This window comes from Lepidochelys kempii, chromosome 2, assembly GCF_965140285.1.
Source record: "Lepidochelys kempii isolate rLepKem1 chromosome 2, rLepKem1.hap1, whole genome shotgun sequence".
Taxonomy (NCBI): domain Eukaryota; kingdom Metazoa; phylum Chordata; order Testudines; family Cheloniidae; genus Lepidochelys; species Lepidochelys kempii.
In genome coordinates, this window is record NC_136381.1 from 145,958,333 (window position 1) to 145,984,778 (window position 26,446).

Here is a 26,446-nt window from a genome sequence, read left to right on the forward strand (position 1 = left end):
AACCTGTGGCTCTGGAGCCACATGCGGCTCTTCAGAAGTTAATATGCGGCTCCATGTATAGGCACCGACTCCAGGATTGGAGTGACAGGTGCCAACTTTCCAATGTGCTGGGGGCTGCTCACTACTCAACCTCTGGCTCTGCCACAGGCTCTGCCCCCACTCCACACCTTCCCGCTCCCTCCCCTCAGCCTGCCGTGCCCTCACTCCTCCCCCCTCCTACCCAGAGCCTCCTGCATGCCACGAAACAGCTGATCGGGAGGTGTGGGGAGGGAGGGGGAGATGCTGATCAGTGGGGCTATCGGTGGGTGGGAGGCACTGGGAGCAGGGGGAGGGAAGCTGATGGGGGGGCTGCTGACGTATTACTGTGGCTCTTTGGCAATGTACATTGGTAAATTCTGGCTCCTTTTCAGGTTCAGGTTGGCCACCCCTGCTCTGGGCCTTGGGGGAATAGGTCTATTTCTAAACGGGATAAGGTACAAAGGAATAAAGAACGAAGTGACCAGGTAAGCCCTCCAACTTAATTAAGGAAGATCTGGGAGGTTTTCTACAGTGAGGATTTACAATAGAAAAGCACTAGACATAACATACAGATTTCTATTAATGTCTTTATTAATCTCATTTTGATACAGTATAACAAATACTACATTGTCTTGACATTCACATCCCGTAACATTTAGTTTCCACAGCACTTTTCTTTTTCTCTAGGCTTTAGAAGAGAAAGAATGCATAAGCTTCCAGAGCAGCACAGGCACATAAGGTGCCTGCTGGTATATGTAAACCAAGAATTACCATGATGTAAAGAAAACTGGCTCCAGTTTCACAAAGGGTGAAATTTACCTGCAAGGGGCTAGCACAATGTCTATGCACCAAACTAAGTCTCTCTTAAACTATGCTGCACAGAACAGGATGGAGGCGGTTGTATTACCTTAAACTGTGTTGAACTAGAAGCTCAGCTTTAGAAGTAGAGGGAGAAACCTTTATTTCAATGGTTGCCTTTCACACCATCTTAAGGGTAATAAGCAGAAGGTAGCCTTCTGCTTGCCTGGCTTCCCCTGTACTAGGGCCCAGCCCTCCATGGCATCATCTGGAGGCTAGCTAGCAAGGGTCGGGTTGGGGGCAGGGGCGATGGCTTGGGGACTTGGGGAGGTGACGGTGGGGCAGCACGAGGGAGGGAAGATTCCCCCTGGGGCGGGCCCTCTCCTATGCCCGGTGGTATTCCTGTTGCACCCTCCTCCACAGGCCCCACCAGATGGCAGACAGCAGGGGCGGGGCTCTCCCGCTCATCTGGGCATACTGGAGGAGGTGCCCCTTGGGCTCGAGTGGGTGCAGTGGTGGGCTGGGAAGGAGGAGGGGCAGCGCCGGGCAGCCAGGGGCACTGGCGATGACGCAGTTAGCACCCTGCCGAGGCTCGGGGATCCCAGACGCTCCTCCGTGCTGGGCCAAGGGGCAGTCCCTTTGGACGTGACCCATCGCCCAGCAGAGGTAGCACCGTGCCTCCCCCATTGAATAATGCACCCGGTAGCAGGTCCCCTGGTAGAGGACCAGGAAGGACCCCTCAAGCACCTCTCCGTCACACGTGCTGCCGGCAGCAGTTGAAGCTGCACCTGCCGGCGGAATGAGAGGATGTGACAGAGGGCAGGGTCTTTGCAGCCCAGTGGGAGAGGGCAGATAATGGAGATGGGTTTTCCCAGGGTAAAGAGGGCGGGTAACAGGGCAGCACTGGGAAGGAAGGGAGGGACAGAGGTCAGGACTATTCGGACGCCCAGGTCCTCTAGCGGCTCCAGGGGGACGAACATGCCCCCCCACCGCCAGGCTCTTCTCCACTGCCTCCTGGGAGGCGGCCTCCGATGCTAGGAAGAAGACAACTTTTCTGTACATTTTGGAGGCCGCCATGATGGCCGTGGGCCCCACCACCCTCGCCAACACCCGCCGTGCTTCCTGGTCCAGGTGGGGAAGGGGCACCGGCTGCTATAGATGGTAGCAGAGGAGTGGTCAGAGGAGATGACATAGCAGCAGGCGGGGGGGCTGCTGCCACCTGGCTGTCTCCCCTGGGGATCGGGGGGGGGGGTACCCGCAGAGCTGGTGGAGGGAGCAGCGGGGAGGGACACCGCGGCCAGTGGCAGGGCCATGGCAGTGGGGGCAGTCCCTGCCATGGAGGTCCTGGTCTTTTTAGCATGGTCTTTCCCTTTCTCCTTGCCCTGGCCCTTCCCGCCACCTGGGAGGGTTCCCCCAGAATCTGAGGGGGCAAAGGACATGGCAGCAGCAGAGGTCACCAAAGGTCCATCCAGCTGAGTATCCTGTCTACCGACAGTGGGCAATGACAGGTGGCCCAGCGGGATTGAACCTAACGGGTAATGATCTAGTGATCTGTCTCCTGCCATCCATCTCCACCCTCCGGCAAACAGAGGCTAAGGATACCATTCCTTACCCATCCTGGCTAATAGCCATTAATGCACTTAACCTCCATGAATTTATCCAGTTCTCTTTTAAACTCTTGTTATAAGTCTTAGCCTTCACAACCTTCTCAGGCAAGGAGTTCCACAGGTTGACTGTGCACTGTGTGAAGAACTTTCTTTTGTTTTAAACCTGCTGCCCATTAATTTCGTTTGGTGGCCCCTAGTTCTTATATTATGGGAACAAGTAAATAACTTTTCCTTATTCATTTTCTCCATACCCACTCATGATTTTATATACCTCTATCATATCCCCCTTAGTCTCCTCTTTTACAAGCTGAAAAGTCCTAGCCTCTTTAATTTCTCTTCATATGGGATCTGTTCCAAACCCCTAATCATTTTAGTTGCCCTTCTCCGAACCTTTTCTAATCCCAGTATATCTTTTCTGAGATGAGGAGACCACATCTGTATGCAGTATTCAAGATGTGGGCATACCATGAATTTATATAAGGGCAATAAGATATTCTCCATCTTATTTTCTATCCCTTTTTTAATGATTCCTAACATCCTGTTTGCTTTTTTGACTGCCGCTGCACGCTGCATGGACATCTTCAGAGAACTATCCACATGACTACAAGATCTCTTTCCTGATTAGTTGTAGCTAAATTAGCCCCCATCATATTGTATGTATAGTTGCAGTTATTTTTTCCAATGTGCATTACTTTACATTTATCCACATTAAATGTCATTTGCCATTTTGTTGCCCAATCACTTAATTTTGTGAGATCTTTTTGAAGTTCTTCACAGTCTGCTTTGGTCTTAACTATCTTGAGCAGTTTAGTATCATCTGCAAATGTTGCCATCTCACTGTTTACCCCTTTCTCCAGATCATTTATGAATAAGTTGAATAGGATTGGTCCTAGGACTGACCCTAGGGAACACCACTAGTTACCCCTCTCCATTCTGAAAATTTACCATTTATTCCTACCCTTTGTTCCCTGTCTTTTAACCAGTTCTCAATCCATGAAAGGATCTTCCCTCTAATCCCATGACAACTTAATTTACGTAAGAGCCTTTGGTGAGGGACCTTGTGAAAGGCTTTCTGGAAATCTAAGTACACTATGTCTACTGGATCCCCCTTGTCCACATGTTTGTTGATCCCTTCAAAGAACTCTAATAGATTAGTAAAACATGATCTCCCTTTACAGAAACCATGTTGACTTTTGCCCAACAATTTATGTTCTTCTGACAATTTTATTCTTTACTATTGTTTCAACTAATTTGCCTGGTACTGATGTTAGACTTACAGGTCTGAAATTGCCGGGATCACCTCTAGAGCCCTTTTTAAATATTGGCGTTACATTAGCTATCCTCCAGTCATTGCGTACAGAAGCTGATTTAAAGGACAGGTTACAAAACATAGTTAATAGTGCCTCAGTTTCACATTTGAGTTTTCAGAACTCTTGGGTGAATGCCATCTGGTCCTGGTGACTTGTTACTGTTAAGTTTATCAATTAATTCCAAAACCTCCTCTAGTGACACTTCAATCTGTGACAATTCCTCAGATTTGTCACCTACAAAAGACGGCTCAGGTTTGGGAATCTCCCTAACATCTTCAGCCGTGAAGACTGAAGCAAAGAATTCATTTAGTTTCTCCGCAATGATTTTATCGTTTTTAAGTGCTCCTTTTGTATCTCGATCGTCCCCACTGGCCCCACTGGTTGTTTAGCAGGCTTCCTGCTTCTGATGTACTTAAACGTTTTGTTATTACCTTTTGAGTTTTTGGCTTGCTGTTCTTCAAACTCCTTTTTGGCTTTTCTTATTACATTTTTACACTTAATTTGGCAGTGTTTATGCTCCTTTGTATTTACCTCACTAGGATCCGACTTGCACTTTTTAGAAGATGCCTTTTTATCTCTCACTGCTTCTTTTACATGGTTGTTAAGTCACAGTGGCTCTTTGTTAGTTCTTTTACTGTAGTTACTGAATTTGGGGTATACATTTAAGTTGGGCCTCTATTATGGTGTCTTTGAAAAGTGTCCGTGCAGCTTGCAGTGATTTCACTCTAGTCACTGTACCTTTTATTTTCTGTTTAACTAACCTCCTCTTGTTTGCATAGTTCCCCTTTCTGAAATTAAATGCCACAGTGTTGGGCTGTTGAGGTGTTCTTCCCACTACAGGAATGTTGAATGTGTCCACTCTGTCTGTTTTATACCCTCAGTCCATGTGCTTGGGGAGCACAAGGCCAGGCATGTCTTGGGTCATTGCTGAGTCTCTCCAAGCAAGGTTGAGCAATTCCCCTGGTGTGGCCTCACGCAGGTGAATCATTGTCCAGCAAGGGAGCTACAATGCAATGGTTGTTGATGGGTTGTTTGACACCCCACCTGGGCTTGGTTACTTTCCTTGCTGCCGCTTCTGGGGAGCTAATATCTGGCTGATTCCCCAACTTACAGCATGTTTTAGTGACCATCGTACAACATAATTCTCCTAACTTCATAGGCATTAATGATACACATATATGGATAGAGAAATGACTTTCAGAAGATATGGTTCTGAAATGGTTCTGACTGCAGAGTCTGCTGAATCGAGGGGAGGCTTGTAATGAAATCTTAGCCACTGTCTTCCCTTCTTCGATTAAAGTCGCAAACTCAGAGTGAGTCCTGGGGCAGGCGATCCTTAAACTTGGACACTGCCATCCAAGAGTTGAAATTATGTCTATTAAGGATTGCCTGCTGCTTGGCTATGCATAACTGGAGGCCTCCGGAGGAGTAGACCTTCCTACCGAAGAGGTCCAAACGCTTGGCTTCCTTGGCCTTTGGGGCCGAGGCTTGTTGGCTCTGTTCCTTTTTGTTGACCGCTGAAATGACTAGGGAACAGGGAGTTGGATGGCAGAACAGGAACTCATAGCCCTTGGAGGGAGCGAAGTATTTCCATTCTACGGCCCTGGCCATCGGCGTGATGGAGGCTGGGGTCTGCCATATTGTTTTGTAATTCGTTTGTATGGTCTTTATGAGAGGGAGCGTGACTCTGGAGGGACCCTCGGGCGTCAGGATATCCTCCATTGGATCCTCCTGCTCAACTGTTTCTTCCACCTGGAGGCCTATATTGAGGGTGATCCTACGGAGCAGCTCCTGGTGAGGCCTGTGGTCCATCGGTGGCAGTCCTGAGACTGATGTACCTGCCACTGCCTCATCTCGGGAGGAGGAAGTGAGGTGCTGCAGGTTGCCCTCATCTAGACCCTCCTGTGTGTGTCCTCATATGCCTGGGTCATTTCAGGGCCTTGAGGGGCTGACACCTCTCGAGGTGTCGCAGAGCTTAGCACCACCTCGGGTATTGGGCCTGGGGGCGCCGGTTGCTCTTGTGGGTCCAGTGGTGGCCTAGAGAGAGTGACCTCCCTTGCCCTTGATGAGTGCCTGTGTGGTGACCTGGAATGGAGTCGCATAGATTGTCCGGACCTAGAGGCTCTGGAGGAGATGCCCTGTTGCTGGTGGTAGGCCCATGGGGTCCAGAAGGGCCACTGACCCGGAGGAGGCCACTGTGGCTGCCATACTGGCTGGGATTCTCTGCTGGCTATTGTTCTATGTCTGCTATAGCTAGAGTGACTGGAGTCAGCCTTGGAGCCAGAGGATGCCAACAGAGAGGATCAGGGCGGTGCCGAACCTTGAGCAGTGGCAGGGTGCCAGGGAGCCGGGGAGCAGTGCCTGGCTGACCGGGAACGCGAATGGTACCAGAAGTCTCGGGACTGGGATCGGTGTCTCGCACTCAGTGCTGGTGAGGTTAGCGGTGCCGTACTCCGGTGCCGGGTGACCGATGGCTGGTTTGCCTCCAGTGCTGTAAACTCACGCTGGGTCGTGGGGAATAGTAGCTACAACACTGCCATGGAATTATAGGGACCTCAGGAGGTCATATAGTCCAGTCCCCTGCACTCAAGGCTGGACTAAGTATTATCTAAACCATCCCTGACAGGTGTTTGTTTAACCTACTCTTAAAACATCTCCATGATGGAGATTCCATAAGCTCCCTAGGCAATTTATTCCAGTGCTTGACCATGCTGACAGTTTCCAAGTTTTTCCTAATGTCCAACCTAAACTGTCCTTGCTGCAATTTAAGCCCATTGCTTCTTGTACTATCCTTGGATGTGACTGAGAACAATTTTTCTCCCTCCTCCTTATAACAATCTTTTATATGCTTTAAAACTGTTACCATCTCCCCTCAGTCTTCTTTCTCCAGACTAAATAAACCCATCTTTTTCCATTTTCCCTCATAGGTCATGTTTTCTAGACCTGTAATCATTTTTGTTGCTCTTCTCTGGACTTTCTCCAATTTGTCCACAGCTTTCCTAAAATGTGGCACCCAGAATTGGACAAAATACTCCAGCTGAGGCCTAATCAGTGTGGAGCAGAGCAGAATTACTTCTCGTGTCTTGCTTACAACACTCCTACTAATACATCCTAGAATTATATTTGCTTTGTTTGCAACAGTGTTACACTGTTGACTCATATTTAACTTGTGATCCACTATGATCCCCAAATCCCTTTCTGCAGTACTCCTTCCTAGGCAGACATTTCCCATTTTGTATGTGTACAACTGATTGTTCCTTCCTAAGTGGAGTACTTTGCATTTGTCCTTATTGAATTTCTTCCTATTTACTGCATCCTATTTCTTCAGTTTTTCCAGATTATTTTGAATTTTAATCCTATACTCCAAAGCACTTGCAACCCCTCCCAGCTTGGTATCGTCAACAAACTTTATAGGTGTACTCTCTATGCCATTATCTAAATAATGGATATTGAATAGAACTAGACCCAGAACTGATCCCTGTGAGTCCCCACTTGATATGCCCATCCAGCTTGACTGTGAACCACTGATAACTATTCTCTGGGAATGGTTGTTTGTCTTAGCAATTGGCTGAACAAGAAATAGGACTGAGTGGACTTGTACGCTTTAAAGTTTTACATTATTTTGTTTTTCAATGCAGTTACGAAATTTTTTACATACATTGCCCTTTCACAATAAAGAGATTTCACTACAGTACTTGTATGAGGTGAACTTAAAAAAATTAATTTAGTTTATCTTCTTCAGAGTGCAAATATTTGTAATAAAAATAATAGTTATCACTGCACACTTAGTATTCTGTGCTGTAATTTAAATAAATATATTTGAAAATCTAGAAAAACATCCAAATACATTTAAATTGGCATTCCATTATTAACCGTGCAATTAAAACTAAACTATTATTTTAATCTAGTTAATTTGTTTTGCATTAATCACTTGTGTTAACTGCAATTAATTGACAGCCTTGCTAGCAACCAGGGGGTTGGAAGATACCAATCTACTATCCATTCCCCCATAGAAGGGAGTGATTGCTGCCAAGTGAATCTTTAGAAAACTCACTGAAAGGCCTGACGACTTGAAATGTAAGAGGTAGTCTAAAATGTCCTGGATTCTTGCTTAAACAGGTTGTATCCCCCAGGCAATGGACCAAACAGAGAACCTTTTCCAGTTGGCCAGTAAGCAGACATAATTGATTGGTTCCTACTGTTGGACAGAATCTCTTGAACCACCAGGGAATATTCCCACTCTTTATCTAGACACTCAACAACCATTTTGAGAGGTGGAGACTGATGGGTCTGGATGTAGCATTCGATTGCGTTCCTGTGATAGAAGGTCTAGGCGGAGAGAGAGAGAGAAAGAAGAGGTTGAACTAAGAGAGAGAGGAATTCAAAAACCAATACTCCCTTGGCCAGACCAGGGCCATCAGGATTAATTTGGTGTAGTCTTCCTTCAATTTGTGGATGATCTGCAGAATGAGAGGGATCAGGGAAAGGTGTACACTAAATCCCCAGTCCTCTTCTATGTGAAGGCATCAGTGAGGAAGCCTGGACTATGGAAGGCCTGAGAACAAAACTGATGACACTCCTGTTTTCTTTTGTAGCAAACAGGTTGACTGAAGATCCCATATGTGAAAGGTGGGCCTCATTACGCTGTCAGATTTATGGGATTTTTCCATTCGTTTCTCCTTTGATTTAATCAGTGAGTGGAACAGCTATGAAAAACAAGTAAAGAAGGTTTTCCCTATAGCAGGTTCAATTGTTGTAGCGCTAGAATTAGATGACCTTTTCTGGGGCTTCTGTCTCTCTTAGATGAAACATATTGTGTCTGGGAGGACAGAAAGGTTGTCTGTGACGGTGATCAGAATATTGCTGTGGGGGCTTATACTGATCCTTCTTAGAGGTTGGAGGATAAATTCTCAGAGAGCTGTTTGTGAATCTTTAAAAGAGTGAAACACCTCATCTCTCTAGTTTGAAAATAAAAACTGTCCATTAAAAATAAGCTGTCCACTTTAGATAAGCTATTACCAGCAGGAGAGTGAGTTTGTGTGTGTATGGGGGTGGAGGGGGGGTGAAAAAACCTGGATTTGTGCTGGAAATGGCCCACCTTGATTATCATGCACATTGTAGGGAGAGTGGTCACTTTGGATAAGCTATTACCAGCAGGAGAGTGAGTTTGTGTGTGTGGTTTTTGGAGGGGGGTGAGGGAGTGAGAGAACCTGGATTTGTGCTGGAAATGGCCCACCTTGATTATCATACACATTGTGAAGAGAGTGGTCTCTTTGGATGGGCTATTACCAGCAGGAGAGCGAGTTTGTGTGTGTGGGGGGGGGGGGGGGGGGGCAGAGGGTGAGAAAACCTGGATTTGTGCTGGAAATGGCCCAACTTGATGATCACTTTAGATAAGCTATTACCAGCAGGACAGTGGGGTGGGAGGAGGTATTGTTTCATGGTCTCTGTGTGTATATAATGTCTTCTGCAGTTTCCACGGTATGCATCCGATGAAGTGAGCTGTAGCTTACGAAAGCTCATGCTCAAATAAATTGGTTAGTCTCTAAGGTGCCACAAGTACTCCTTTTCTTTTTGCAAATACAGACTAACACGGCTGTTACTCTGAAACCTGTCATTAAAAGATAGATCATCTACAGATTATTGGATATCTGATGCTATTCTAGAATTAAATAACCATGGTACACTCCTCATGATGATTGCAGAGGCTATTGCTCTAGAGGTCTCATTAACTGCCAAGACAACTAAGGAGTTTGGTTCAAATAGAAAAACTCAAACCCTGGGGACAGTATACCTTTTTTCCATTTGCTTGGCTGTTAGGGCTAGCGATGCCAGTGTGTGCCTGTAGTGGGGTGGTTACTTGCTACGGCCCTGAAAGGGCTGAGGCCAGCCCTGGGAGAGGGCTGGGGCTGTGGGAAAAGCCCAGACTGATTAAAGGAGCAGCTGCAGCTGTGGCCAGCTCAATCAGGCCCAGCTGGCTCCTATAAGAGGCCGTGAGCCAGAAGCCTACTCACTCTCCCTCTGCCTGTAGAGGGAGAAGGGCCTGGCTGCAAGGTGCCAAGCAGGACACCTAGATTGGAGCAGGACTGGGGAAGGGCCAGAGGCACTGTTCCCTCTAAGCTGTGTGTGCACACGCAAATCCTAAACCCCGTGCATACGGCGAAACACTGTGTGCACAATAATTTGCACAGAAGAATTTTTTGAGCACGCAGCCTGTCAAAAATTAGAGGGAACACTGGCCAGAGGAGCTGGGAGCTCCAGCCTGGAAAGCCTCAGGCTGCAGGCTGAATAGGTGCAGGGTTGTAGAGGGGCAGCGCATGGGTAGGTGGAGGCGGCAGGTCCAAAACCCCCTTGCCTGTGATGAGTGATGTAGACACTGCAGTCTGTTCCCAATACAAGGGGCTAAGTGTGGACTGGCAGTAGCCCAGACTGAGGAGAGGTGGGGTTAGAGCGTGTGGGTTCCCCTGGGTGGGAAGACCCAGAACCTGAGTGTGTGGGGGTACTGCTGGGGGGGGGGGGCAGCACTCCAGAGAAAGGGGCACCGGGTCCTGGGAGGGTCACAGGGGGCCAGTGGTAAGGCGGATCACCAGCCTGCAGAGGGCGCTCCAGTGGCTGGACGAGCTAATTCCTGACGACTACCAGCAGGAGGCGCTGGAGGGGTGAGGCTGAACCTTTACAGTGCCACATAGATTTGGCCAGCTGTAATAGGGCATCATTAAGAGGGAAGGCAACCCTTCTGGGGCTGAAGTCTGGCCACCAATTTGTACCAGCTCAGCTTGAATACTCAGAGTTGCAACCATTCTCCTGAGCAATTCCTAGTAGGACATGAACTGAAACTGAAGAAGCTGAAGTCAGGACCACTGAATAGTTCAAGGATGGTGATGACTGGGCTGCTGGAGCTTGTTAGGATATAGATACTGCGGCCTGTCTGTAAAGGCCTATACTCTAAGAATTTAGGTGTATTCTTATCACTTAGCTAGTTATAGAAGTATAAAAGAAAATCAAAATCACTGTCTGCTAGTGTAAGGGTCTTCTCTTACTGTGACTGTCTGAGGCCCTGTTCTTAGGCTAAGGCCTTTGGCTAAGCAGCAGAGGGAGCCATAAGCTGGGAAGCGACCTGTCACATCCTCACATTCCAAACTATTCATGCTGAAATAAGGCAATCTGGGGCTGTTAGAAAGGTGATCTGATCTATCACCTCCCAAGAAAGGGAAGAGCCTAGAGGATGTAAAAGGAAGTTTAGTTTGATAGTTTTCTGTTCGGTAAGAACTCACTTATCAATAGACACAGCTGGAAAACCCTTATGTCTTTATAGATGTAGTTGTGAAATCCTCACTTCTGTATTGTTTTGTCATTATAGTTCCCACTTTGCCATTGTTTATTTACATGGTCTCTGTTTGGTTCTGTGATTTTCTGTCTGCTGTATAATTAATTTTGCTGGGTGTTGTCATAAATATAAAGGGAAGGGTAAGCCCCTTTAAAATCCCTCCTGGCAGGAGGAAAAATCCTCTCACCTGTAAAGGGTTAAGAAGCTAAAGGTAACCTCGCTGGCACCTGACCAAAATGACCAATGAGGAGATAAGATACTTTCAAAAGCTGGGAGGAAGGAGAGAAACAAAGGGTCTGTGTCTGTTTTGTATGCTGCTTTTGCTGGGGATAGAGCAGGAATGGAGTCTTAGAACTTTAGTAAGTAATCTAGCTAGGTATGTGTTAGATTATGATTTCTTTAAATGGCTGAGAAAAGAACTGTGCTGAGTCACAAACTGTGATGCAGCAGGGAAATTGTGAGGCGAATCCAACAGAGGGAGCTCCAACTCAAGTTGCAGGTGGTAAGAAGGAACTGAGTGGAGTCAGGGTGCTGGCACCCTTATGTATCATAGAATATCAGGGTTGGAAGGGACCCCAGAAGGTCATCTAGTCCAACCCCCTGCTCGAAGCAGGACCAATTCCCAGTTAAATCATCCCAGCCAGGGCTTTGTCAAGCCTGACCTTAAAAACCTCTAAGGAAGGAGATTCTACCACCTCCCTAGGTAACGCATTCCAGTGTTTCACCACCCTCTTAGTGAAAAAGTTTTTCCTAATATCCAATCTAAACCTCCCCCACTGCAACTTGTAATATGTAGGCTGCAATATGTAGCCTCAGGAAGGGCCATGAGAAGGTACAGGTGTGGCAAAAAAGTCTCCAGCTTGCAGTGGGCAAGACACCAACACACCAGTGTGGAATACACATCTGCACACACTGTAAGAAGAACCAGTGGTATCATACTTTCTGATCACTTTGCACTCCCAGTTAAATACACAGAAGTCATATGAGGCATTAAATCTTAGAAAACGATCCCCAGACAAAGGAACCAAACTTTTTAAAAAACTGTTTTGTTCCTTCAATATGCTTCTCCCCTCTCTGGTTGAATCTGTCAAACACAGCACCTACTGGGAAGGAAACAGAATTTTAATAAGTTTTTGTTAACCACCTGCCAAAATCCAAAAATGACGAACAGTACAGCAAAGCTGCTTTAGAGGGAAGGAGATGGTGAGGAGGTTAATTTCAGTGTGAGTAGGCAAAGTCTGCCTTGTTGGTCTGAACTGGGAGGTAGGTAGCCTCAAATGATGTTGGAATTAAGATAAGGCTTTAAAGAAGGCAATACACCTAAGCTTTGTTTGTCTTCAAAGCAGCACTTGAGATCTAAAAAGTGTCCAGGCATACTGAGACTATTTAAAAGGTAACCTCCCAAGGAAACAAAAACAACCCTCCTCCCTTGACCTCACCCAAAAAAGAGAAACTGGGCTTGTGTCTTTCCTTAGGATTTAAATAAAGGAAAACAAAATTGTTAAAACACTTTCTGCTTGTTTTTTACATTAAAGATTCAGGACTTATTCCTACTTCTCCAGTTACCATAGTCTTTTAGAGTAGATATCACAAGAGAAAGGAGACTGAAAGCTGAGCAACTGGGAAGAGAAGAGATTTTTAAATCACTATTTAAAACTCCATTTACTTTTAGTCTCTGTTTAAAACCCAGCAATTAAGTCTCTGTTTAAGATTCAACAGCCCCACTCTTTCAGTTAAGGTACTAGAACTCTCGTGAGTTTACTGTGAGCTTACCGAAGTCATTTAGCAAATCTAGGAAAGGAGAACAGACTTGACATTATTAAGGTAAAAACAAGTATTCAAAAATCCAGTTCTCTTTGGAAAACAGATGTCATCCATGCACTTATCACAAAGAAGTAAAAACATTTTTGAAAAATTCTCTATAGTTCTCGTGAAGTTTGTTATTTTAGGCAAGCCAGAAAACAGTGCTACCTAAAACTGCTAAAAGTGTCAAAGACCCTAAACCTCCTAAACCAGAAATAGATACGAAATGTAAACTGCAGAAGTCATTAGGGGACTAGTAAGCAATTAAGGCAAATCGTTTACCAGTAACACTAACATTCTTGTATGAAAAATAAAAAGTGGAACAAAGAGTACAATGGAAAAAATAAGGAAAGCAGAACATGTCATGGAAGTGGGTGAGAAGACAGCCCCTGAAAAGTACTTGAGAGAGTTATCAATCTGGAGGAAGACGTAAATCTTAACCCATTATTTGCCAAAGTTACTGCTACTGTCATAAGTAGTGCATGTCGTGTTAACAGTGTTCTATTGTTTGTGCCTGCACAGATGTGTGGGGGCTGAGGTACCTCTCACCACTACTCCTTGCTCAGTGGCTGGGTATAATACTGAGTACAAAGACTACATGTAGTGACACTACTAGCACTAGATTATCCATGGGGGGTAAGGCAAGTCAATCCAGTGTTTGTGTGGGGGTAGATAGTACACAAGCACCCACTGCTATGGTGCAATATATGAAATCTTGGAGGTGTTGTGCCTGGCTGAGGCAGAAACAGCAACAGGTAGAGGCAGGATAAGAAGCAGTACAGGCACCACTGTAGTTCCAATGATGAAGATATGATCTTACTAAGGCATTTATTACACTGTGCTCCAGATAGGAACAGGATGGCTGATTCTTCTGTCACTATCACCTTATCCATCAGTTGTATTTTATATGTTAGGAAACGAACATAAGTGGCACTGAAAATGTTCAAAGAAAACCTTTAGGCTAACTTGTTGGGAGTTGTTTGTGAACTGAATATTTTCAGAAGAGCAGCCACCATCATTCAAAGTCAGCCAACTCCATGACGCACACCTCAGAACACAAATGGAATCACAATCTTCCTGGACTTTGGGTAGTCTTCAAATTTCTCAAGATACCATCTGAAAAAAGAAAGCACTTGAATTAGTATTCATCTTCAAAATACTACAAAAGAGACTAAATTATTGTAGGAAACGGACAGAGAAACATTTATAGTAATATAAGTAGATTAATCTACAAAGGAACATCACCAGGCCTCACTTCATGTGCAGAACTCCTATTTTAAAATTATCACACCCATCCTCATGAGATCAGAGTGCTGACTACAAAAATGAATTCAAACCTATTGTTGCCAACAATGGTGAAATCAAATTAATGAGAGTGGTGTGTGTGGAGCCAGTGTTGGACTAGATTGATGACTGATATCTTTCTAATATGGGAAATGTAAGAAAGAGTGACTCCACAGCAGACCCCAGAATTTGGCCTGATCTTTAGAAAGAAATATGTTTCGCAAAAAGAAAAGGAGTACTTGTAGCACCCTAGAGACTAACCAATTTATTTGAGCATAAGCTTTCGTGAGCTACAGCATCCGATGAAGTGAGCTGTAGCTCACGAAAGCTTATGCTCAAATAAATTGGTTAGTCTCTAAGGTGCCACAAGTACTCCTTTTATTTTTGCGAATACAGACTAACACGGCTGTTACTCTGAAACCCATATGTTTCTCAGGTACCCTACTGAGCTTGTGTTGACTGAAATTGTCTGCCAGTTTTACAACCTCAGTGTTAATTGCAGAAACACATTCAGAGACAAAGAGTTTGTTCTAAAAGTAACAAGATAACAGCTGACCTTTATGGCTGGTACAACTTTGTTTTTCTGAACTCTGGAGTAAGATTTGTGAAATCTCCCCACTCTTGTATGCTTATCTTGTTCATTTCCTTTTTGATATAACAAGTGGGATGAATAGACTTATTGAAGTCTGCCATGTCCCACTGATTTTAGAGCGGTTGTGTTAAAGGATGGGTAGGTGATAAAATACAGATGTGACAGGATATACATTGGAGTGTGAATATAGTTGTATGTAGGTTTGAATGAGGAATGAAAGATTAAAGGTTCAGGTGCCAGCCTTAAAATAAGACCGTTTGGCTGAAGAATGCAGTGGACGAGATAGCCCGATAACCCTGAGGGCATACTTGCCCCAAGGACAGGAGGGCTGAAGTACAAGATAACAACATACCATCATTTTGTCATTGCTGTGCCATCTGCGTGATTATCACTTCAAACATGAGAACAGCATGATGAAGCAAACCCTACACACCACACAACAAAAACACTAACCCAGGAAACAAATCCTGCAACAAACCCTGGTGCCAACTATGTCTGCATATCTATTCAAAGGACACCATCATAGGACCTAACCACATCAGCCACACCATCAGGGGCTCATTCACCTGCACATCTAACCAACGTGATATATGCCATCATGTGCCAGCAATGCCCCTCTGCCATGTACATTGGCCAAACCGGACAGATTCTACGCAAAAGAATAAATGGACACAAATCTGACATCAGGAATTATAACATTCAAAAACCAGTAGGAGAACACTTCCATCTCCCTGGTCACTCAATAACAGACTTAAAAGTGGCAGTTCTTCAACAAAAAAACTTCAGAAACAGTCTCCATCGAGAAACTGCAGAACTGGAACTAATTTGCAAACTGGACACCATCAAATTAGGCCTGAATAGAGACTGGGAGTGCCTGGGGCACTACAGAAACTAAATCAATGTGTTAGTCTCTAACGTGCCACAAGTACTCCCTGTTGTTTTAAAAAAATCTAATTTCCCCTTGCTAAATACTCACACCTTCCTATCAATTGTCTGAAATAGGCCAACTTGTTTACACTGGCCTCATTAACACAACAAAAGTGACTTCCACTCCTTCTTGTCAACTGGTTGAGAATTGCCTACCTCCAACTTAAACTGAATTGGCTTGTTAGCACTGACCCCCCCCCCCACTTGGTAAGGCAACTCCCATCTTTTCAAATGCTGTGTATTTATACCTCCCTACTGTATGTTCCACTCCATGCATCTAATGTAGTGGATTTAGCCCACAAAAGCTTATGCCCAAATACATTTGTTAGTCTCTAAAGTGCCACAAGGATTCTCGTTGTTTTTGCTGATACAGACTAACATGGCTACCACTCGGAAACCTGTTGCCTATAAACTTGTATGAGGATAAGTTCCTATAAAAACAGACCCTGAAGATTGAGGACTTTGGTCTGATTCTGCAAACCAACCTCCAAGAGCATCGGATGCGCATCTGACAAGACCCTGCTCCACCCTCGTGTCCAGGCCACCTTGCCAGACACCTGGCACAAGCAACTTCTAGGCTGGTAACTATAACAACCTTGCAGAACTTGTGGGTGTATGTGTAGAATATCAGGGTTGGAAGGGACCTCAGGAGGTCATCTAGTCCAACCCCCTGCTCAAAAGCAGGACCCATCCCCAATTAAATCATCCCAGCCAGGGCTTTGTCAAGCCTGACCTTAAAAACTTCTAAGGAAGGAGATTCCACCACCTCCCTAGGCAACACATTCCAGTGTTTCACCACCCTCCTAGTGAAAAAGTTTTTCCTAATATCCAACCTAAACCTTCCCCACTGCAACTTGAGACCATTACTCCTTGTCCTGTCCTCTTCCACCACTGAGCATAGTCTAGAACCATCCTCTCTGGAACCACCTCTCAGGTAGTTGAAAGCAGCTATCAAATCCCCCCTCATTCTTCTCTTCCGCAGACTAAACAATCCCAGTTCCCTCAGCCTCTCCTCATAAGTCATGTGTTCCAGACCCCTAATCATTTTTGTTGCCCTTCGCTGGACTCTCTCCAATTTATCCACATCCTTCTTGTAGTGTGGGGCCCAAAACTGGACACAGTACTCCAGATGAGGCCTCACCAATGTCGAATAGAGGGGAACGATCACGTCCCTCGATCTGCTCGCTATGCCCCTACTTATACATCCCAAAATGCCATTGGCCTTCTTGGCAACAAGGGCACACTGCTGACTCATATCCAGCTTCTCATCCACTGTCACCCCTAGGTCCTTTTCCGCAGAACTGCTGCCTAGCCATTCGATCCCTAGTCTGTAGCTGTGCATTGGGTTCTTCCATCCTAAGTGCAGGACCCTGCACTTATCCTTATTGAATCTCATCAGATTTCTTTTGGCCCAATCCTCCAATTTGTCTAGGTCCTTCTGTATCCTATCCCTGCCCTCCAGCGTATCTACCACTCCTGCTAGTTTAGTATCATCCGCAAATTTGCTGAGAGTGCAATCCACACCATCCTCCAGATCATTTATGAAGATATTGAACAAAACCGGCCCCAGGACCGACCCCTGGGGCACTCCACTTGTTACCGGCTGCCAACTAGACATGGAGCCATTGATCACTACCCGTTGAGCCCGACAATCTAGCCAACTTTCTACCCACCTTATAGTGCATTCATTCAGCCCATAGTTCTTTAACTTGCTGATAAGAATACTGTGGAAGACCGTGTCAAAAGCTTTGTTAAAGTCAAGATACAAGACATCCACTGCTTTCCCTTCATCCACAGAACCAGTAATCTCATCATAGAAGGCGATTAGATTAGTCAGGCATGACCTTCCCTTGGTGAATCCATGCTGACTGTTCCTGATCACTTTCCTCTCATGTAAGTGCTTCAGGATTGATTCTTTGAGGACCTGCTCCATGATTTTTCCGGGGACTGAAGTGAGGCTCACTGGCCTGTAGTTCCCAGGATCCTCTTTCTTCCCTTTTTTAAAGATTGGCACTACATTAGCCTTTTTCTAGTCATCCGGGACCTCCCCCATTCGCCACGAGTTTTCAAAGATAATGGCCAATGGCTCTGCAATCACAGCCGCCAGTTCCTTTAGCACTCTCGGATGCAACTCGTCCAGCCCCATGGACTTGTGCACGTCCAGCTTTTCTAAATAGTCCCTAACCACCTCTTTCTCCACAGAGGGCTGGCCATCTATTCCCCATGTTGTGATGCCCAGCGCAGCAGTCTGGGAGCTGACTTTGTTCGTGAAGACAGAGGCAAAAAAAGCATTGAGTACATTAGCTTTTTCCACATCCTCTGTCACTAGGTTGCCACCCTCGTTCATTAAGGGGCCCATACTTTCCTTGGCTTTCTTCTTGTTGCCAACACACCTGAAGAAACCCTTCTTGTTACTCTTAACATCTCTCGGTTGCTGCAGCTCCAGGTGCGATTTGGCCCTCCTAATTTCATTCCTACATGCCTGAGCAATATTTTTATACTCTTCCCTGGTCATATGTCCAACCTTCCACTTCTTGTAAGCTTCTTTTTTATGCTTAAGATCCGCTAGGATTTCACTGTTAAGCCAAGCTGGTCGCCTGCCATATTTACTATTCTTTCGACACATCGGGATGGTTTGTCCGTGTAACCTCAACAGGGATTCCTTGAAATACAGCCAGCTCTCCTGGACTCCTTTCCCCTTCATGTTAGTCCCCCAGGGGATCCTACCCATCCGTTCCCTGAGGGAGTCGAAGTCTGCTTTCCTGAAGTCCAGGGTCCGTATCCTTCTGCTTACCTTTCTTCCCTGTGTCAGGATCCTGAACTCAACCAACTCATGGTGTGTGTGTGTGTGAATGAGATGTTATAGCTATAAGTGATTGCTTACTCTGATTCTTTTTGTATTAGCAATAAACACGGCATATTGCCATATCCAGTTTAATAAGATCCTGCTGGTTTTTATTTTCTTGGTATAACACAAGGGCAAGTGGGTGGCCCAACATCATACGAAGTAGATAATGTACCACAGAAAGTGCACAGATTCCATTACAAGATGGATACATTGGGATGATGAAAGTGAAGTGGGTGGATTTTAGAGCAGCTGCAAGAAACAGCATGAGGAAGGACTGACAGGTTGGAACAATAGTACCTTCCTCTAGGTAAGGATCTATATCAACTCTCATCAGAATTTAGATATACCAATTCAGACTGCTGGTGAGAAAGAAAACAAATCATGAGGCTTAATCATCTCCAAACCTGGAAAAAGACCCAGGCTTATTTTGGTAGTATTGTAAAAGATTTGTCAGCTTTCAAGCTACTACACCCTCAAAAGGGACGCCATCAACTTCAAAACAAGACCATTTTAAAAAATGAGTTAAGTGTTTTGAGGTACTACACCTGTTCCTGGGTCCTTGTTTTACAAACATATTTTCCTGTTTTAAAAATATTTTTCTTCCCCTTCTTGCTGTGTGAATTGGGATCTGACTCTCACATCCTGGTGAAATGGGATCTGACTTGTGTTCATATTACCAGATCCAATGGCAGGATCAGGGTCTAAGTAACTATTAAGGGGAAACATTAAAACTGACTACACAGAAAAGACTGTCAAATGCACAAAATAAATCATCTGGCATAATTTTTCTCTACTCTTTCATTTAGGGTTTTTTCCCCCCACACATCCCCTCCTGCTTGTCTTCTATGACACTCTTTTTTCCTCCTCCTCGACCTTTTCTACCTTTCAACAGGTTCCCTGTGCAAAAAGTTTGCACAAGGCAACTGGCAAGGATTATTCAGTTTTCTTCTTCTTTGAAGGAGTTGGCAAAAGCTTGATGTAGGAAGAAACTGGAAAAATCCTAGGCAATTTGCCTTGGCAAGCTATTTATACCTGATTGTGTTTATATTGAGCTTTAGGAACTCTAGCCACAGTTGATCTCACATCACTGCAGCTCGACAGTGCTAGCACCTTGTGGAAGTGCTCGTGTAGAGCAGTGGTAGCAGGGAGGATTTGATTTAAATCAAATTGACTCAATTTGGATTTCTACATAAAAATGCATTCTTGTTGGTTGTTATAACCTTAATACATATTCTTCACAACTCAGAGATAGATGAAGATTTCATTTTTAGAAAGTACACACTGTACATTTTAAAAGTGATTTATTTTGAAAACTTTTCAGATTAGTTTTACAGCTATATCAGAAAATGAATGATTGTTTGGTTATTTCATTTACCAAAGGTAACTGAGGCTGATATTTATGAAGTCATTGGGAGATGAAATATCTCCAATTCAACAGGTTAATCATTAATATTTGGAGGATTTTCTTGCTGTGCTGTATTAGGAGGACAACACCACCAGACCGACATTTAAATTGTTTTATTTAACTAAAACAACAATGTTATGTATTCTGTTCTTCAACAGCAAACATATAATATTTTAACAAAACAAGCATATGAAGTTTTGAATTTAGTTAAACATTCAAGTTTTTTAAAATCAGGTTTGTTTTTGTTAAAATTGTTTTTAACTAAATTATTTTTATCCACCCTGAGTGGTAGAGATTTATCACTATGTCCTAAGTCTGGAAGAATTGCCTATAATTTTAAGGAGTCTACTACAAAAGGAGTAGGTTTAATCAGTTTAATTCTGCAGTTGTCATTATCAGCCTCCAGCTACTTAGTCTAATCCAATTGCTCCATGCCACGTATCAGGGTGGATAAAAATCAATTTAAAAAAAAATCAAGAAAATCAGATTTTTTTTATTTAAATCGGATTTTTTTGATAAAACACTTTTTGAGGAAAAAACCTATCTAAAGATAGTTTTAATTACAATACATTATAGCTCAAAGATATTTCATCATGGAATAGAGATAATAAATTCTAATTCTATAGTATGAGACCACATATTCATGTAATGTTAAAGAAAAGTTTTGTAAATGAGTTCCAATAGTTCATGGATTAGGGACCCAATCTTACGGGGTTTCAGGGGCTTCTGTTTAGATTATTTAGGCTAATCTTTCTATCCACCCAATGGGACTTAGCGCTCAGTCTAGAAGATACCATCCGAGGTGCTTAGTTTTGCAGTTCTCAAACTGGATTTGTGTCGCCAGAGACAACATACTTTTTAACAGCAAAAATGTTTTATAATAAATAAATAAATACATAATATACAGAGGTGAGAAATCACAGACCTCAATCCATTTGTCCCTCTGCAAATTTGTGTACACAAAGTCAATCCCCTACCTCTCTCTAAAAGTGCAAAGTTTCAAAAAGTTCAATGAATAGAAGATTGTTGGGGGAATAGATCTGGACATGGAGAAGAAGTCTGGAGATAAATGCAAGAAGGGAGGAACAGGCAGTAGAAACAAAAGTGAAACTGAGCAGCATATTCCAGAAGTCTTGAGGTCTTTCTGAGTGTAGCCTTCATTGATTTGAGATCTACCATACCAGTCTCTCACTAGAAGGGAAAACCTATAATGGCAGCAGGCCATAAAAGAGACTCAGTTGGGAATATTTTAATGAAGTTCCTCTACCTGTGGGTAAGACAGGTATGTGTGCACAATGCAAAGAGTACAACAAAGAAATGCAAGGCCTGGTTTCCCGAATGAAACAACAATATGAGAAGTGTTCCTTCTCAGGAGGAAGCTCCATTGAAGATGATGAAAGGAACATGTCTGAACATGCAGGATCTTCAGGTTGGTAAACGTTTTATTTCCTGCTTCTTTCTTAAAGACTGCCTGTCTTCCTTCTGGACTATTCTTGAATTCTCATGTTTGAGCAAAAAATATAGTTGTTACTCTATGGTACTATCGTTTTAGATGCAGTTGTGATAAAAAAATAAATAGCTGAAATAGGCAGATCTTCCTTTTACAATTTCACTTTTAAAGTAGTACTGAGTGTCAGTAAATGCAACGAGTAATACTAAATGAGCAGTATGATAATAATAGTGAAATAACTGCATTGACTTATTTTGTTTAATCATAGCCCTGGTCTACACTAGGACTTTAGGTCGAATTTAGCAGCCTTAAATCGATGTAAACCTGCACCCGTCCACACAATGAAGCCCTTTATTTCCACTTAAAGGGCTCTTAAAATTGATTTCCTTACTCCACCCCTGACAAGTGGATTAGCGCTTAAATCGGCCTTGCCGGCTCGAATTTGGGGTACTGTGGACACAATTCGATGGTATTGGCCTCCGGGAGCTATCCCAGAGTGCTCCATTGTGACCGCTCTGGATAGCACTCTCAACTCAGATGCACTGGCCAGCTAGACAGGAAAAGAACCGCGAACTTTTGAATCTCATTTCCTGTTTGGCCAGCGTGGCAAGCTGCAGGTGACCATGCAGAGCTCATCAGCAGAGGTGACCATGATGGAGTCCCAGAATCGCAAAAGAGCTCCAGCATGGACCGAATGGGAGGTACGGGATCTGATCACTGTATGGGGAGAGGAATCGGTGCTATCAGAACTCCGTTCCAGTTTTCGAAATGCCAAAACCTTTGTCAAAATCTCACAGGGCATGAAGGACAGAGGCCATAACGGACCGAAGCAGTGCCGCGTGAAGCTGAAGGAGCTGAGGCAAGCCTACCAGAAAACCAGAGAGGCGAATGGCCGCTCCGGGTCAGAGCCCCAAACATGCCGCTTCTATGATGAGCTGCATGCCATTTTAGGGGGTTCAGCCACCACTATCCCCCGCCGTGTTGTTTGACTCCTTCAATGGAGATGGAGGCAATACGGAAGCAGGTTTTGGGGACGAAGATGATGATGATGAGGAGGAGGTTGTAGATAGCTCACAGCAAGCAAGCGGAGAAACCGGTTTTCCCGACAGCCAGGAACTGTTTCTCACCCTGGACCTGGAGCCAGTACCCCCCGAACCCACCCAAGGCTGCCTCCTGGACCCAGCAGGTGGAGAAGGGATCTCCGGTGAGTGTACCTTTTAAAATACTATACATGGTTTAAAAGCAAGCATGTGAAAGGATTATTTTGCCCTGGCATTCACGGCTCTCCTGGATGTACTCCCAAAGCCTTTGCAAAAGGTTTCTGGGGAGGGCAGCCTTATTGCGTCCTTCATGGTAGGACACTTTACCACTCCAGGCCAGTAACACGTACTCTGGAATCATTGTACAACAGAGCATTGCAGTGTATGTTTGCTGGCGTTCAAACAACATCCGTTCTTTATCTCTCTGTGTTATCCTCAGGAGAGTGAGATATAATTCATGGTCTCCTGGTTGAAATAGAGTGCTTTTCTTCAGGAGACACTCAGAGGAGCCCATTCCTGCTGGGCTGTTTGCCTGTGGCTAAACAGAAATGTTCCCCGCTGTTAGCCACAGGGAGGGGGGAGGGTTGAGGGAGTAGCCACGCGGTGGGGGGAGGCAAAATGCGACCTTGTAACGAAAGCACATGTGCTGTGTATGTAACGTTAACAGCAATGTTTACCCTGAAAAAGTGTAGCCACTGTTTTATAAAATATGTCTTTTTAAATACCGCTGTCCCTTTTTTTTTTCTCCACCAGCTGCATGTGTTTCAATGATCACAGGATCTTCTCCTTCCCAGAGGCTACTGAAGCTTAGAAAGAAAAAAAAACGCACTCGAGATGAAATGTTCTCCAAGCTCATGCTGTCCTCCCACACTGACAGAGCACAGACGAATGCGTGGAGGCAAATAATGTCCGAGTACAGGAAAGCACAAAATGACCGGGAGGAGAGGTGGCGGGCTGAAGAGAGTAAGTGGCGGGCTGAAGACAGGGCTGAAGCTCAAATGTGGCGACAGCGTGATGAGAGGAGGCAGGATTCAATGCTGAGGCTGCTGGAGGACCAAACCAGTATACTCCAGTGTATGGTTGAGCTGCAGCAAAGGCAGCTGGAGCACAGACTGCCACTACAGCCCCTGTGTAACCAACCGCCCTCCTCCCCAAGTTCCATAGCCTCCACACCCAGACGCCCAAGAACGCGGTGGGGGGGCCACTGGCCAACCAGCCACTCCGCCACAGAGTATTGCCCCAAAAAATGAAGGCTGGCATTCAATAAATTTTAAAGTTGTAAACTTTTAAAGTGCTGTGTGGCATTTTCCTTCCCTCCTCCACCACCCCTCCTGGACTACCTTGGTAGTCATCCCCCTATTTGTGTGATGAATGAATAAAGAATGCATGAATGTGAAGCAACAATGACTTTATTGCCTCTGCAAGCGGTGATTGAAGGGAGGAGGGGCGGGTGGTTAGCTTACAGGGAAGTAGAGTGAACCAAGGGGCGGGGGGTTTCATCAAGGAGAAACAAACAGAACTTTCACACCGTAGCCTGGCCAGTCATGAAACTGGTTTTCAAAGCTTCTCTGATGTGTACCGCGCCCTCCTGTGCTCTTCTAACCGCCCTGGTGTCTGGCTGCGCGTAACCAGCAGCCAGGCAATTTGCCTCAACCTCCCACCCCGCCATAAACGTCTTCCCCTTACTCTCACAGATATTGTAGAGCACACAGCAAGCAGTAATTAACAGTGGGAATATTGGTTTTGCTGAGGTCTAAGCGAGTCAGTAAACTGCGCTAGCGCGCCTTTAAGCGTCCAAATGCACATTCTACCACCATTCTGCACTTGCTCAGCCTGTAGTTGAACAGCTCCTGACTACTGTCCAGGCTGCCTGTGTACGGCTTCATGAGCCATGGCATTAAGGGGTAGGCTGGGTCCCCAAGGATACACATAGGCATTTCAACATCCCCAACAGTTATTTTCTGGTCTGGGAATAAAGTCCCTTCCTGCAGCTTTTGAAACAGACCAGAGTTCCTGAAGATGCGAGCGTCATGTACCTTTCCAGGGCCATCCCACGTTGATGTTGGTGAAACGTCCCTTGTGATCCACCAGAGCTTGCAGCACTATTGAAAAGTACCCCTTGCGGTTTATGTACTCGGCGGCTTGGTGCTCCGGTGCCAAGATAGGGATATGGGTTCAGTCTATGGCCCCACCACAGTTAGGGAATCCCACTGCAGCAAAGCCATCCACTATGACCTGCACATTTCCCAGGGTCACTACCCTTGATATCAGCAGATCTTTGATTGTGTGGGCTACTTGCATCACAGCAGCCCCAACAGTAGATTTGCTTACTCCAAATTGATTCCCAACTGACCGGTAGCTGTCTGGCATTGCAAGCTTCCACAGGGCTATCGCCACTCGCTTCTCAACTGTGAGGGCTGCTCTCATCTTGGTATTCATGCGCGTCAGGGCAAGGGAAAGCAAGTCACAAAGTTCTATGAAAGTGCCCTTATACATGCGAAAGTTTCGCAGCCACTGGGAATCGTCCCAGACCTGCAACACTATGTGGTCCCACCAGTCTGTGCTTGTTTCCCGAGCCCAGAATCGGCGTTCCACAGCATGAACCTGCCCCATTAGCACCATGATGCATGAGGACTGGAGTGGTTATTTGTACAAACTACCTAATGTCTCATTCACTTTATAGGGTGCTTTAAGCAATCACTTAACATTCCTTAGAAGTGACAATTAACATACTCGGTTAAGAAAGGAAAAAATGAAATTGGCTATGCTATCATTAGGTTACAGAGTAACAGCCGTGTTAGTCTGTATTCGCAAAAAGAAAAGGAGTACTTGTGGCACCTTAGAGACTAACCAATTTATTAGAGCATAAGCTTTCGTGAGCTACAGCTCACTCTAGCTCACGAAAGCTTATGCTCTAATAAATTGGTTAGTCTCTAAGGTGCCACAAGTACTCCTTTTCTTTTTATCATTAGGTTAGGAGCTTTTAATAATTATTCCTTACAAATCTTTCAGACCTTATGTAATTTCTTAAGAGGGAGGGAAGATCTGAAGCCTTTGATCCATACCCTACTCCTAATGAATCAGCTTTATAACTAGATATAGTGTTTAACTCTTCATAAATGTTGGTGGTTTACATGATAATGTTCTAAATATGGCCCCAAACCTACACATGCACAGTTCCATTGAGTTCAATAGGAATAGCTACATTCATAAAGTTACTGTAAAGTTTTTGCATGATCAGGACTTGTATCATGATACACTATCTCTTGGTCAGCAACTAGACAGCATCTTGATTATTTGTATTACCATAGCACTAAGGCGTCCCAGGCATGGAGCCAGACCCCAATGTGAGGTGGTACACAAAAACAGAACAAAAAGATTGATGTAATCTCTTTGTGGCAGGGACTAATATAATACAAGACACAACAGATGGATATAGAGAGATTGAGAGGGGATGTTAGGATATAGATATTCAGGCCTGTCTGTAAAGGCCTATACTCTAAGAATTTAGGTGTATTCTTATCACTTGGCTAGTTATAGAGGTACAAAAGAGAATCAAAATCACTGTCTGCCGGTGTAAGGGCCTTCTCTTACTGTGACAGTCTGAGGCCCTGTTCTTAGGCTAAGGCCTTTGGCTAAGCAACAGAGGCAGCCATAAGCTGGGAAGCGAACAGTCACATCCTCACATTCCAAACTAATCACATTGAAATAAGGTGCTATTGGGCTGTTAGGAATACAATCCTGTCCTGATAGTGCCTATCACATCCAAAGAAAGGGAAGTGCCTAGAAAATGTAAAAGGAAACTTAGTTTGATAGCATCCTGTCTGGCAAGATCTCACTTATCAATAGCTGGGATGTGAAATCCTCACTTCTGTATTGTTTTGTCATTATAGTTCCCACTTTGCTATTGTTTGTCTGTATAATCTCTGTCTGGTTCTGTGATTGTTTCTGTCTGCTGTATAATTAATTTTGCTGGGTGTAAAGTAATTAAGGTGGTGGGATATAATTGGGTACATAATCATGTTACAATATGTTAG

General features: G+C 44.7%; 1 protein-coding gene across 3 annotated transcripts in view; it reads right to left on the bottom strand.

Moving 5' to 3' along the window:
- Positions 1-11,779: 11,779 nt before the first annotated feature.
- SRD5A1 (steroid 5 alpha-reductase 1) overlaps positions 11,780-26,446 on the bottom strand; it is a 66,632-nt gene continuing 51,965 nt past the window's right edge. For all 3 annotated transcript variants that reach the window (XM_073332407.2, XM_073332406.2, XM_073332409.2), the window contains one exon: positions 11,780-13,979. In XM_073332407.2, coding sequence (XP_073188508.1) covers positions 13,930-13,979 — 50 coding nt within the window. In that variant the 3' untranslated portion in view covers positions 11,780-13,929. The remainder of the gene's footprint in view (positions 13,980-26,446) is intronic.